Genomic DNA, 12,745 nt, shown 5'->3' on the forward strand with positions numbered 1-12,745 from the left:
CATTACCCTCTTTGGAAAGGGTGCCTGTGATGTCATTAGCCTCTCTTTTTACATATTGCAAGAAAAATGTTGAACTTTAATGCTAAATTTCTTACTCCCTTTGCTATAAAGGACCCTGACAAGTTTTACAAATCAGCTTGACAGCACTTTGTGAATATCCTTCTACAATTCAGGATCCTGAAAAGAGAGGCCCAACCTCCAATTTGTTTGAATATTTTATCTTATTGGTCCAAAGAACCTATTTGGTGACCGCCTTATCACCTATGACACTCCCCTTTCTAGATGGCCCTAGATTTCTAAGATCTTGCATCATAGTTTAACTTCCAACATGAGGCTGGAAGTTGCAGCTGCTCTTCTCCTGGTTTCTTGTTACACCACTAAGCTTTCTAATATTGCGTCGAGTCCGTTGCTGATAAGACCTCGTAATGCCTTTTTAACTAGGGTCCTCTAAATGACAAGTTTCTTACTTCATCTGTTTTTTTTTTTTTCGCCTCTAGAAGTTCCATGGTTTTGACTTCAACAATCCCACATGTTAGCAAATCAGAAAGTTGCCTGCAGTATCTCACCCACAGCCCCAAGGGATACCTCAGTCGAACTCCTCACCAATTCGGCTACTTATGGATTAAAAAGAAAACCCAATAAAATAAAGAGCTTTAAGAGGCGTAGCTGGCTTGCTGTATTACAATAAACAAAAAGATGATCGAACTTCGTAGTGTTTGCCGTTCGACTCACGATGCATGTAGTTAGAAATCTTTTTCTTTTCTTTATTGGAGATTATCAGCCGTATAGCCATTATAAAAAACAAACGAATAAAAGAAACAAAAGAATGAATGGAAAAAAAGAGAGATGATCAGCTGTATTTTTTCCACCTCTACAACTTTGAAGCATGATGAGTGGAGTCACTTTGAGACATCCACTTTGAAAATATTTTACTTTTCTCTAGAAATACAAACCTTGTATTGGCCATCCATCAACTATTTGAAAAGCCCAATTTCAACAATTTGAAATGGATTGGATCCGGAACTCCCCTACACTCAACCCAATTCGACAATTTGCAACCCTAGTGACTACTCCAAACCATAGAATAATAAATATTTTACTTCATTCATAAAATGATCTTATATAATTACTAACCATAATGACTGTACTGCCAGGTTCGGATCAAACCCGCTGGACAGAAGGAATCATTGGTTGTCACGAGGAGCAACTTCAATAACCTGTAAGAGGCTTCATACTTAGCCATGATCCGAATGTTCTTTTAATTGATGATACAGGTGTTTTACCTGTAAATGCTGCGTGTGCAGTCACCCCTGGGAACAATGACTGTTTTTCTTCTGATAAATGAATTTTCTATTAAGAATAGTCCCCAAACTGTCTCTTATAGCACATGGCCATTCCATTGCTGTATGCTCTCTTGGGTTGCATTTACCTACTACCTATCTTTGTATTGCCTGGCTGTAGTGTATCTTTGATATTCCAAATGTCATCCTTAATCCATGTAGCTAGTGCTGTTTAGATACTAATGCATCAGCTTTTACCCATGTTGTAGTCCACACTTGTACCTGGAACTACTTCATGTTTTTTTTTTTCCTGGATGAATAAAAAAATTTAGTTGAAAGTGCAATAGTTGTAGGATCCTTTTGACTCGGTGCCACTCCCACTTCATATCCCTGCTATGTATCCCTGCTTCGGACTCTTGCTTCCGCTCCAGCTTCCTACGCATTTATACTTGTTCACATTTTGAAAGAGACTCTTCCCTGCTGCTGCATCCGACTTTGTTGCCACTTTGTTCACACTTTGTGCAACTATAGCAAGGACTACACCAAACGGAAGGCATGGAAATGCCAATACAGATTATCTAGCTTGTGCTGTAGTCTTCCTTTTGTTTCTAGAATAAACAAGCTCGTGATTTGAAAGTGTATAATTGTAGGCACAGACTTCAATTATTAGCTCTACCGTTTTTGGAGCTTTTTCTTCTTCAATAATTTGAGCTGACTTGGTCACTTGTTTGACGTTCAAAATTTGCTTAAAAGTTGATCTAAAACTCCAACTCTTCTAATGATACTCCTCCATTAACTTACATAGGGCCTATTTGGATTGGTGGAATCCAAGGAAAGGAAAATGTCGCATCAGAGTTAAATCATAGTCTAATAAGTGAAATACATCATTCGTGCATTTTGACAAGCATGTTTGCTGCAGAAATTAAACATAGTATAAAGTTCAGCCAAACATCATAAATAAGGAATTAAAACATTCACCACAATGCACACGATGTATAGTGGTTGGTTCGGCTACGTGCCTACTCCACTCTCGGCCAAGGTGTTCTGTAACGGTAACGATGGCCGTAACAGCCACCACCATTACCTTTACGATACGGGTCATAACGGCTGTTACGGCCCCTGTAACGGCCGTTATGGTCTCTTTTTTTATTGAAAAAAAAATCCCAAAAACCTATATCTACCCCGTAATGTTGATTAAAAAGTATGAAAAACATGTATATTTCCCATAACAGACAATTACGGGGTTGTTATGGCCTTTATAGGGGACGTAATGTGTCGTTAACGGCAAATACAGGTCATTTTTTTCTATAATGGTCATTATGGCCTTTACGATCCCGTAACGTGTAACGGTTGCCACCGTTACCTTTACGTAACCACCTTTACGGCCCCATAACGGCCTTTTCGGCACACCATTCTCCCGGCTGACCCGCTCTCTCCTAGAGTATGCTAGATTTCACTATTTAGATAGTTTTAAATGAGGTTCACCATAAACCTTCACAGCCTACACAAGGTAAACGTTTTTCATCTATCAATGGCCTACACAAGGTCTTATCAAGTCCTACACAAGAACTCGAGAAGTCCTACACAAGAACTACAAAACGTACTCTCCTGTCGGAGGCCTACGCAAGGACTTGTCGAGTTTGGAAATTCAAACTCTGAAACCCAATCCTACACAAGGAATGGTTTCCAGCCACAAATGGACTCTTTATACTTACCTAGAAGTGAGTGAGACCGATTAAGCACTTGATGAAGATTTTCTTGGATGATGAAGGATCTTCAGCTCCCTTGTACCACGATTGTAGGATGATGCTCTGTTGTAGATGCCGAGGTTGATGGGTCAATGGTTTGGTGAATCCTAACTGATAGATCTTTAAGAACTAGTAAGGATCCCCATGGCCGAGCATTCAATGCTTCTTAGCATATAGATTTGCCAATAAAAGAGGTTGCTAGAGCATCAATGAATGCTGGAGTTCATCGTTCAATATAAGCTTTGAATGTATCAATGATTACCTTTAAGACAACGAGTGAATGATGAACTCCATGGGGAAAGAGGGCTTGAGAACATGGGTATTAACTCTCTTAAAGCTCTCTCAATAACTCACCAAATTGCCAAGAAGCAACTCACATTGATATATAGAAAAGATTTCCAATGGTAAAAGAAAGGGTAGAAAAATGTCAGTTTCAATGTCATCGAAGGGTCTTTGATGCCATCGCTAAATTCCGCAAAATATTCAATTTGGTTGCTGAACAATTTCTGGTCTTCTGTCGATGCCATCGAGTGACCTTTGATGTCATCAAAGGGGTCCTTTGATGCCATCGTAAAAATCTGAATTTTGACAGCGAGGTTGTTGGACAATTTTGGTCTAATTTCAATGCCAATGAACTAGCCTTCGATGTCATCAAAGGTTCCTTTGATGCCACTGCAAAAATCTAGAATTTATGTGATTTCTTGCTGGACAGTTTGAGCACTTTTTCGATGCCTTTGAAGCTAAGTTCGATGTCATCGAAGTTTAAGTTTCGATGCCATTGAACAAGCTTTAATGCCATTGCAAAAATCCAGATTTTCCTTGTTTGCTTGCTGGACAAATTGTGCTCTTTTTTTATGCCATCGAGGCTGTGTTCAATGCCATCGAAGATGTCTTCGATGTCATTGGTAAAATCCAGATAAATTCTCATTTTCTTGCTGGACAATTGGACCTTCTGGCTTGATCCCATCGAGTTGCCTACCTTCGATGGCACTTCGATGCATTGGAAGTAGACATAATCGCCTCTCTTAATATAGTGACAAAATCGCTTGGAGCAGACATGTCATGGGATAGTGTTGAAGGCACCAAATGAGTCTTCTCAGAATTGGATGACATAGTACCAATCATTCAAGCACTTGCCCACGAAGGTTGGCCAACAATATCCCAACATCAATTGACTATATAATTAGTACCACAGCAATGGGTGCAAGAATGAGGAGACCCATCACGACCACGTTCACAAAAAATACGGTTACCACGACCACTAGCTTGACCCCTACCTTGATCACCATAACCAGGAGAACGACTACTCGGGGAGCTCTTGCAAGGAGCCCTAGAATTGGAACTAGGAGAAATGCAATCTATAGCTATGTATGCGGATCTGTCAGTGTCCACAAGAATAGTACGAGACGGGACATCAACTCTCTAAACAAGAGCATAGACCACCGGAAGTGAAGGAAGGGGTTCCATAGTTAAGATCTGACGGTGTGCACTTTGGTATTCTAGATTTAATTTGGAGAGGAATTGCATAATTCGTGTCTCTTCACGTTGTTGCCGAATGATTTCATGATCTTGAGTATAGGAAGAAGGAAGAAGGTGGTACATATCTAGCTCTCCCCTCATTCTACGTAAAATAGTGAAATACTCCTTCAGGTTTTTGGCATCTTGTTAAAGCTTACATATGTCCGAAATTATCTTATACACTTTGGATATATTACTATCTTCTAAATACGTGTCTTGGATAGTATTCCATATCTTTTTAGCTGATGTAAAAAACATAATAGAATTGCTAATTGTAGCCTCCTTGTTGTTTAGAAGCCAGGTCATGACCTGGTAATTTTCTTTGGTCTAGGTTTTGAAACACTCATCTGTAGAGTAGGGAGGGTCATCCAAGATATACTAAAGTCTCTCTTCTACTTAGAAATAGCTTAACTGATTGGGCCTATTGTAGATAATTGTTCACATTTAACTTGACCTTGATGATCAATAGGGTATGAGACTCGGAGGGCCCCATAACAGCTCCACAAGGGAGCTTATCCTCCATACTAGAGTAATAGAGAAGGCTGATAATGACTAGATATGTAAACGAAAATCAACCAAGCAGTCCACAACAGGACAACATATACATCCAACTATATGTGTATAGTCGACGACCCAAACACCAAGAAATTTGAAACCCTCATAAAATGGACTTGAATCTCAACAAAGATAGAGCAACACAAGTCTCGATGTATGCTAGGCACGTGGAATCCACAAAACAATGGAACCCCCATCATTTTCCTTCAAAAAATGGCACAAAACAGTGGAACCACATGGAAAACCCCAAAACCTTGCTAAAACTCTAATGATTGAGTAAAACTCATCTATGGATGGTCAATTACAGTGAATCTAACCAACTATGTGGAGAAATTTCTCAGAAAAATCCCATCAATTGAGAGAAATGACAAAAAAAATCGAAAAGGGGCCGTTTTTGAAACATACCTTGTGGGGCTCAAAACATACCTTAAACGATTCCACAAAAATCACCATAATTCTTCTAAAATCAAGATCTATCAACCCATACTCTTCTTGGATCACAAGTATGTAGGATACTACAATCGCTGACGTCAACAGTCTCTGATAGCTCCGATCAAACCCGTAATCAAAAGGGAAGGCTCTGATATCTAGGTTGCTGGAGAATGAGATGATTGGAAGAAGAGGTAAGAAAGAGACAAGAAAAAGGGAGGAAAAAGCTAGGGTTTTTGTGTTGTATTTTCTCTCTCCAACACTCCTCTTACCATATATTGATATAAAGATATGGTACACAACAGACTATACTTACACAAAAAAAAAAGGAATACAAATACACTTTCAATACTAGGCATCATCCACAACATCTAAAATTAATAAAATCACCATCCCCAATGACTGGTTAGAAGAAGGCAGTGAATGAACAAATGGTTAACGCATTCAATGTTCCTTATGCACATATTGCACATATTGATGATAGGGGCATGCTCCAGTTGTAGTGGTACCACCCTAACCTTAGGTGGTATCAACTAGATGTGGGGCCCAGTGATATGTTCTTGGAATCCAACGTGCCCATCAGATGCATCACCTAAAAAAACCCCAGCCCCCCAAAATAGCCCGATTGAAAACTTAGGTGGGCCATTAGCACATGGAACATGTTAACAGGGAACACCCATCATTGATTAGAGTGGGGACCTACTGTGTTGTATATGTAGAATCCCATCCGTTCATACCGTCATCTAGGACAGATGGGAGGGTTAGGCCAAGAATCATGTTGTTTTGAGACCCAGGTATGTCCCTGTGAAATTTAAGGACAGGCGTTCCCTTCCAGCTTGTTTCCTTTCCCTATGGCCCGATTCAGTTTTGGATTAGGATGAGTATTGGGCTTATGGGTTTTCTTGACGCGACGCATCTAATGAATGGGTTGGATGCTGTGAATACATCACATGGGCCCCACATCTAGCTGGACCACCATGAGCTTAGGGTGGTAACGGTACGACTGGAGTGCGCCCCTTCATGATAACCATGTTTCTGCTCTGAAGATGATCGATCAATCATTAGCACCTTATCAAAGCCAAAAGACCACCCAAAAGAAAGAAATCTAGGAGGGGGGCTTTGGCAGCCCCCAACCAACCTTTGGAAACATCTTAGTCGCATCTTCTATCAACTTTTGGTAAAAGGCTTTTACTGAGAATTGTTGTAAGAGATCCCACGTCCATAATTCCGTGCTCTTGCCTCAACCGGTCAATCCTCTCAATATTGTATGAAGAGTAACTGCATCAATCATTGTTTTTGTATGCCTTGTGTTTTCTTTTCTGAAGAGAACTTTGCTTACCGGGTTCGTTCACTTTGTTGTAAGAGACTTAGGGCTCGTTAGGCATCTCTACTCTAATATAATAAGAGCTTTTTAAATAAGAGCTACTGATGCAGGACACATGATTTAATGCTAGCATGCATCGTGGAGATTATGAAAGAGTCCATAAAGTCATTCAATTAACAAAAGATGCTAACCCACCAAGTAATTAAGAGTAAACGATATGAAATAAAAGCTGATTTAACATAAATCACATACCCGCATGCTAATAAATCACATAAATAAATTAAAACTAGGCCCGATGGAAGGATAGAACTTCCAATTTAGTATAGGCACATTTCACATTTATGGGACATATTTATAGGTTTTTGGAAAATTATGGTTCATGGGAATTTGGGATTTTGGAAATTGGGTTTTTAGAAATTGAAAAAAATAGGAAATTGAGGATCTAGGATTTAGGGTAGGACTATTGATGGGGAATCAATGGGTTTTGATGGGGGAATCAAGGGAAAATTAAAGGATCGAGCAGTTGTCCATACTGTCAACCTAGGGGCCGTTGGCTGGGGTTTTTGGGTCCTCGATGGTTGATTTCGGTTGGAGTTAAAGTTGGATAATGAAAAGTTGAAGAAAAAGATGATTTGGATGGCCTTGGATAGGAAGCGAAGAACGGAGATGGAGTTTTTGGGAAAATACATCTTTTGGATAGAAAGGAAGAGAGAAGGAAGATGATGGATAGAAGTCTCATACCTCCGTTAAATGGGGAATGGAATCACACCACACTCATGCTCCAAATCACATGGAGTATTCTTCAAATCACATGAAGAAGAGAAAACATAAAGCTTTTTTTTTTTCCCCAAAATAATGGCATTAATGCTTCACACACCCATCTTTCTCTTTTATAGTATCAGAAAAGTCCTTTTACAAAAAGACAGTCTTAGATAAGATTCTCAACATAAAGACGCTTAATAAATAAAAAGTTGTTCCTAATTCCCTAATCTCAACAAAAATATATGGTATACCAAAAATAACGAAGCATGTAAACAATCTAAACAACTAAATTATTTCGTGGCCCAAGGGGGTCCACGATCAAGATGTCCAATGATGATGATGCTACGGTTCGATCATCGTGTCCACTCGATCCAATGGTTCGATATGTCCATCAAGCTCCTATATGCAACACACGTGCATCTTCCCAGTGTGGGGTCTTTAAAGATGCGCGTGCATACGCGTAGGATCTTTAACATGGCTAGGAATGTGAATTGGGCTAAGTGGGCCCCATGTAATGGTCGTCTAGCCATAAGGAGATTGGCTTAACCCTCCTCTGGTATGGTGCTTGGATATCCTCATCAGCTACTCTAATAAGCTCTTTTTATTCTAGTTCTTGTTTTAAATAAGCTCGTTTGGTAAATCACATTTTCAAAACCATAAAAAGCTGTTATTTGAAATAAGTATGTTTGGCAAAATGTTCAAATAAGAGCCTTTTTTTTTTTTTTTTTGTTGTTTTATAGGGTAGTTGATGTCATTTTTAAATATTACAACAACGCCATTATAAGAGCAATCCAGACGGTTGTTTTGGTTGACCTTTAACGTGAACCGTCCATTACATGGGGCCCACCTTGATGTTGATGTAGGTCATCCATCATGTGAGGCCCACCATCAATGCTAATTCTCCTTTATGTGGGGCCCTCAATGTCCACTACTCATGATGTGGAATCCACACTTGATGTATCTATCGTGTGGGCCCCACCTTTGGAGTGGGTTGTCCATCAAGTTGGGTCCACTTTTGATGGCCATCATCCGTCGTGTGGGGTGCACCTTTTATGTGGATCATCCATCATGTTGGGCCACTTTGTATGTGGGCCGTCCATCATGCATGACCTTGGATGTGAACCGTCCATTAGGTGGGGCCCACTTGATGTGGACAATCCATCATGAGGGGCCACACTTCGATGTGGGTCATCCATCATGTGAGGCCCACTTCATCCATTATGTGGGCCACCTTGATGTGGACCATTCATTATGTGGGGCCGCCCTTCAATACGGGTCGTTCTTCATGTAGGCCCACCTTTGATATCAACTGTCCATCACGTGGGCCCACCTTTGATGTCCATCATCCATCATGTGGATCCCACGTTTGAAGTGGACCATCCATCAAGTGGGGCCCACTTAGCGTGGATGGTCCATCGTGCTAGGCCACACTTTGATGTGAGTCATCCATCATGTGGGCCCACCTTTGATGTGAACCGTGCATTAATTATGTGGGCCCACCTTGATGTGGACCATTCATCATGTGAGGGCACCTTCAATGTGAGCCGTCCATCATGCAGGCCCACCTGTGATGTGCACCCTTCATCATGTGGGACCCACATTTGCTATGGACAATCCATCTTGTGGGGCCCACTTGATGTGGATAGTCCATCATGCGGTTCCACATTTTGATGTGAGCCATCCATCATGTGGAACCCACCTTTGTTGTTCATCATCCATCATGCAGGTCCCACCTTTGCTATGGACCGTCCATCATGTGTGGCCCAACCTTCAATACAGGTCGTTCATCATGTGGGCCCACCTTTGATGTCAACATTCTTTCATGTGCTCCCACCTTCAATGTTCACCATCCATCATGTGGCTCCCTCCTTTGATGTGTAGTCCATCATGTAGGGCCACACTTTTATGTGGGGCATCCATCATGTGGGGCCCACATTTGATGTGATCATGCATTATGTGGGCCACCTTGATGTGGTCCATTCATCATGTGGAGCCCCACCTTCAATATTAGTTGTTCATCATGTGGGCCCACCTTAGAGATTGTAAGGAGAATAAAAGAGGGCAAGATAGGAATTACTTAAAAAGTTTAAGGACAAACTTGTCGAATTTTTTTTCTTAACAATGTTTACCCGCTTAAGCCAAATAAGCTCTTAAAGAAAAAGTGACCTCCCCATCACTTACTTTTTTAGAGTTTTTTTTGCTAGTTTATAAAAATATAAGTTCTAAAATTAGAGCTTTACGAAACAGTCTATTTCCAAGATAAGAGATTATTTGTTTAGAATAAGAAAATAAGCTCGTATTAGTAGAGATGCCAAATGATCTCTTATTCCCTTCGATGGAAGAGCTCCAAATAGTTTTTTTTTTTTTTTAAAAAAAAAAACACTCTCACACCCACACACACCACAATTAATGCAGGGGCATTTCACACTAGCTCGAGTGGGGTAGCCCGTGGGATGCGGGAATACACTCGGGGTGGGTGACCCATGTGATTTGGGGCCCACGGGAGAGGTCTCGTGTTCGAGACTTCTCACCTGGGGTAATTAATGCAGGGGCATTTTACACCAGGCTCGAGTGGGGTAGCTCGTGGGATGCTGGGACACACTCGGGGTGGGCAGCCCATGTGATGTGGGATCCACGAGCCCACGAGGGGGGTTCGGCCGAGGTCCTAACCCATGAGATGTAGGGCCTGGGCTATGAGATAAAAGGATTAATTCGCCATACTCTAACCGTTCGAGCTTTTAGAGCAAGTGGTTAATTGTCCTGCATCAACAATGGGCACTCGAACCCATTACCTCTGTGTTGAAACTCTCATGAGTCTACCACCGATCCATGAGTGGAGACGCAAATAGTTATTTAAACTGCTGATTGATATGCTTACATGGACCATCTGCTTTCTTAATTCTTATATGGAGAGCTATCTGATACTCGGGCCATGTATGTTGCTTGATAAGCAGGCATTGGAAATTGTAAACTTGTCATACATTATCTCAACTTAAACCAACTTGTTGAGCCTATTGTTGCCAAGTCAGAACCTATGATTCATGGACACTTGTTTTTTTTATAAAAAAAATAATAATAAATTATTTGTACACTTGCACTCACACCACAGTGGGATTTCACCACAATGGGTACTCGTACCCCTGATCTTGTGTTGAAACTCTTGTGAGGCATGGGTAAGGACCGCTGTTTGTGGAAACAGGGCTATTGGATATTTTTCGTTTTTAACCTCTAATTAATATCCACCAATCTGAGAGTCGGATAGTCAATTAACTGCAAGTTTTTATCAGTCTTATATCCAAAATTTGAACCATAATTTGGACAGCTTAGTTTGAATTGCGTATATGCTACAGATGCAATTTTTAGTAATTTCTAGACGCCTGCATATCATCCATCACAGCATATCAAAGTTTCTCTTCCATGCATGTCTGTTCTAAATTTCTTTAGCAAGAACATACTATTGAACTTCTGTATCTTGTGGATTATAGATATTGGACATTGACACAGCAAGTTGCACATCACACAATCAACGGCTGCAACTTAAGGCCTGGCGATCTGCTTGGAACTGGGACCATAAGCGGATCTGTAAGAAGGAATTTTCTTACAATATGATAGGCTTACTCTCTGATTCTTTTATTTTCTGATCATTAGTGCTTTTTTTTTTTTTTTCAAATGAGAGTTTGTTGTCTGCTGTATTCACGAGTCCATGGAATTCCTGACAGGATCCAGATTCTTTAGGATGCTTGCTAGAGTTATCATGGAACGGGCAAAAGCCACTGTCCTTGAATGGTTTGGCTCGTAAATTTTTGGAAGATGGAGATGAAGTCATTTTCACTGCATGTTGCAAGGTACTTCTCTCATAGAACTTCTCTTTAATTTCCTCTGAATATGTCAGCTGCATTGCATCTTTGAAATCTGTTCTAGCTATGATCAAGAAATCACATATTTACAGACTTTTAGTTGGAAGATCTTATTCAGCGTAGTTTTTCATGAATGACTGTCTAAATTCTTCCTTATTATACTGTGCACCCAGCTGACAATGTAGTTATCAGACGTGCAACAAAAGCAATGTTACGAGTAATGACCAGTGATAAATATCGTCAAGATTTTGAAATCTCGTTACTATCATGAAAATACACTAAATGATATTTTCATGATATTTTCAGAATACTGGCCAATTTTAAATTTTCGTATTTTTATCACGATATTATTGGGAAAAATTAGTAAAAACCTTAAGGAAATTGTTACATAAATATAAATATATTTATATTTATTTATTAATTTACAATAAATATCATTTAATATTTTTATTTTTCAAATGGTTTCCCTATAATATCCTGAGAAAAACCTCAAAATTTGAAAATCTACCAAGAAATTTCTGGGCTGAGATTTGCTGAGAACAAGATTTGTCCCTGTGGTTACGTATGAGTCATGCCAACTGAAGTGATTGAAAATTTTCTTTCCATTTCCAGATGCATCTTTAAATGTTGTTAGTTGGAAAAAATTGACTGATAATCTTGTTTACGTTCCCACAGTGTTTTCACCATGCAATTAAAACGACAGATCGCCAACCTGGCATTTCAACCCATGACTTGGCTGAGTCAGAAGTCTGCCCAGTCACGAACTGACTGGGTCGAGTTGTAACCTGTATGCACCTGACTCGGGGCTGACTTGTCCGAGTCTTAAGCGAGTTCTTGGACACACCGAGTTAACGTGACTTGGACGAGTAAGAACAAAAGAAAGAAATCTGCCTCTATAAATTCTTGGAAGGTGTAGAAGCATGCAGACTCTGACTGTCGATACACAGGCACTCCTAAAATTGTACAGACTACACGATAAGATGAAACAAACCATGCAAATAGTGGGACAAATTGTGGATATGTCATAACGCCAAAATCAGGTTTAAACTACTATAATCACTGATTATTCATCGCCTGTCTATCAACTACCATACAACAGATTTTTCTTCATTTGTTACCAATATCACAGATTTGCTTCAAAATGCAAAGCAAGAGAAAAAGTTTTTTACTCTGGCAGTGTGATGGATGATACATAGGCACTTATAAATTACTTAGAAATTGCACACTTGCCATACAGCTGGTCAAATTAAATAGTCCAAACTATAGTACTGA

General features: G+C 40.0%; 1 protein-coding gene across 2 annotated transcripts in view; it reads left to right on the forward strand.

Annotated features, from left to right (window-relative positions):
* LOC131228660 (fumarylacetoacetase) overlaps positions 1-12,745 on the forward strand; it is a 50,628-nt gene that overhangs the window by 36,137 nt on the left and 1,746 nt on the right. The window contains exons 11-13 of one of the 2 annotated variants that reach the window (XM_058224477.1): positions 1,155-1,219; positions 11,102-11,196; positions 11,334-11,461. In XM_058224477.1, coding sequence (XP_058080460.1) covers positions 1,155-1,219; positions 11,102-11,196; positions 11,334-11,335 — 162 coding nt within the window. In that variant the 3' untranslated portion in view covers positions 11,336-11,461. Of the gene's footprint in view, positions 1-1,154; positions 1,220-11,101; positions 11,199-11,333; positions 11,462-12,745 lie in introns of those variants that run through there. The other variant, XM_058224476.1, reaches the window with a different exon arrangement.

This window comes from Magnolia sinica, chromosome 16 (assembly GCF_029962835.1).
Source record: "Magnolia sinica isolate HGM2019 chromosome 16, MsV1, whole genome shotgun sequence".
NCBI classification, from domain to species: domain Eukaryota; kingdom Viridiplantae; phylum Streptophyta; class Magnoliopsida; order Magnoliales; family Magnoliaceae; genus Magnolia; species Magnolia sinica.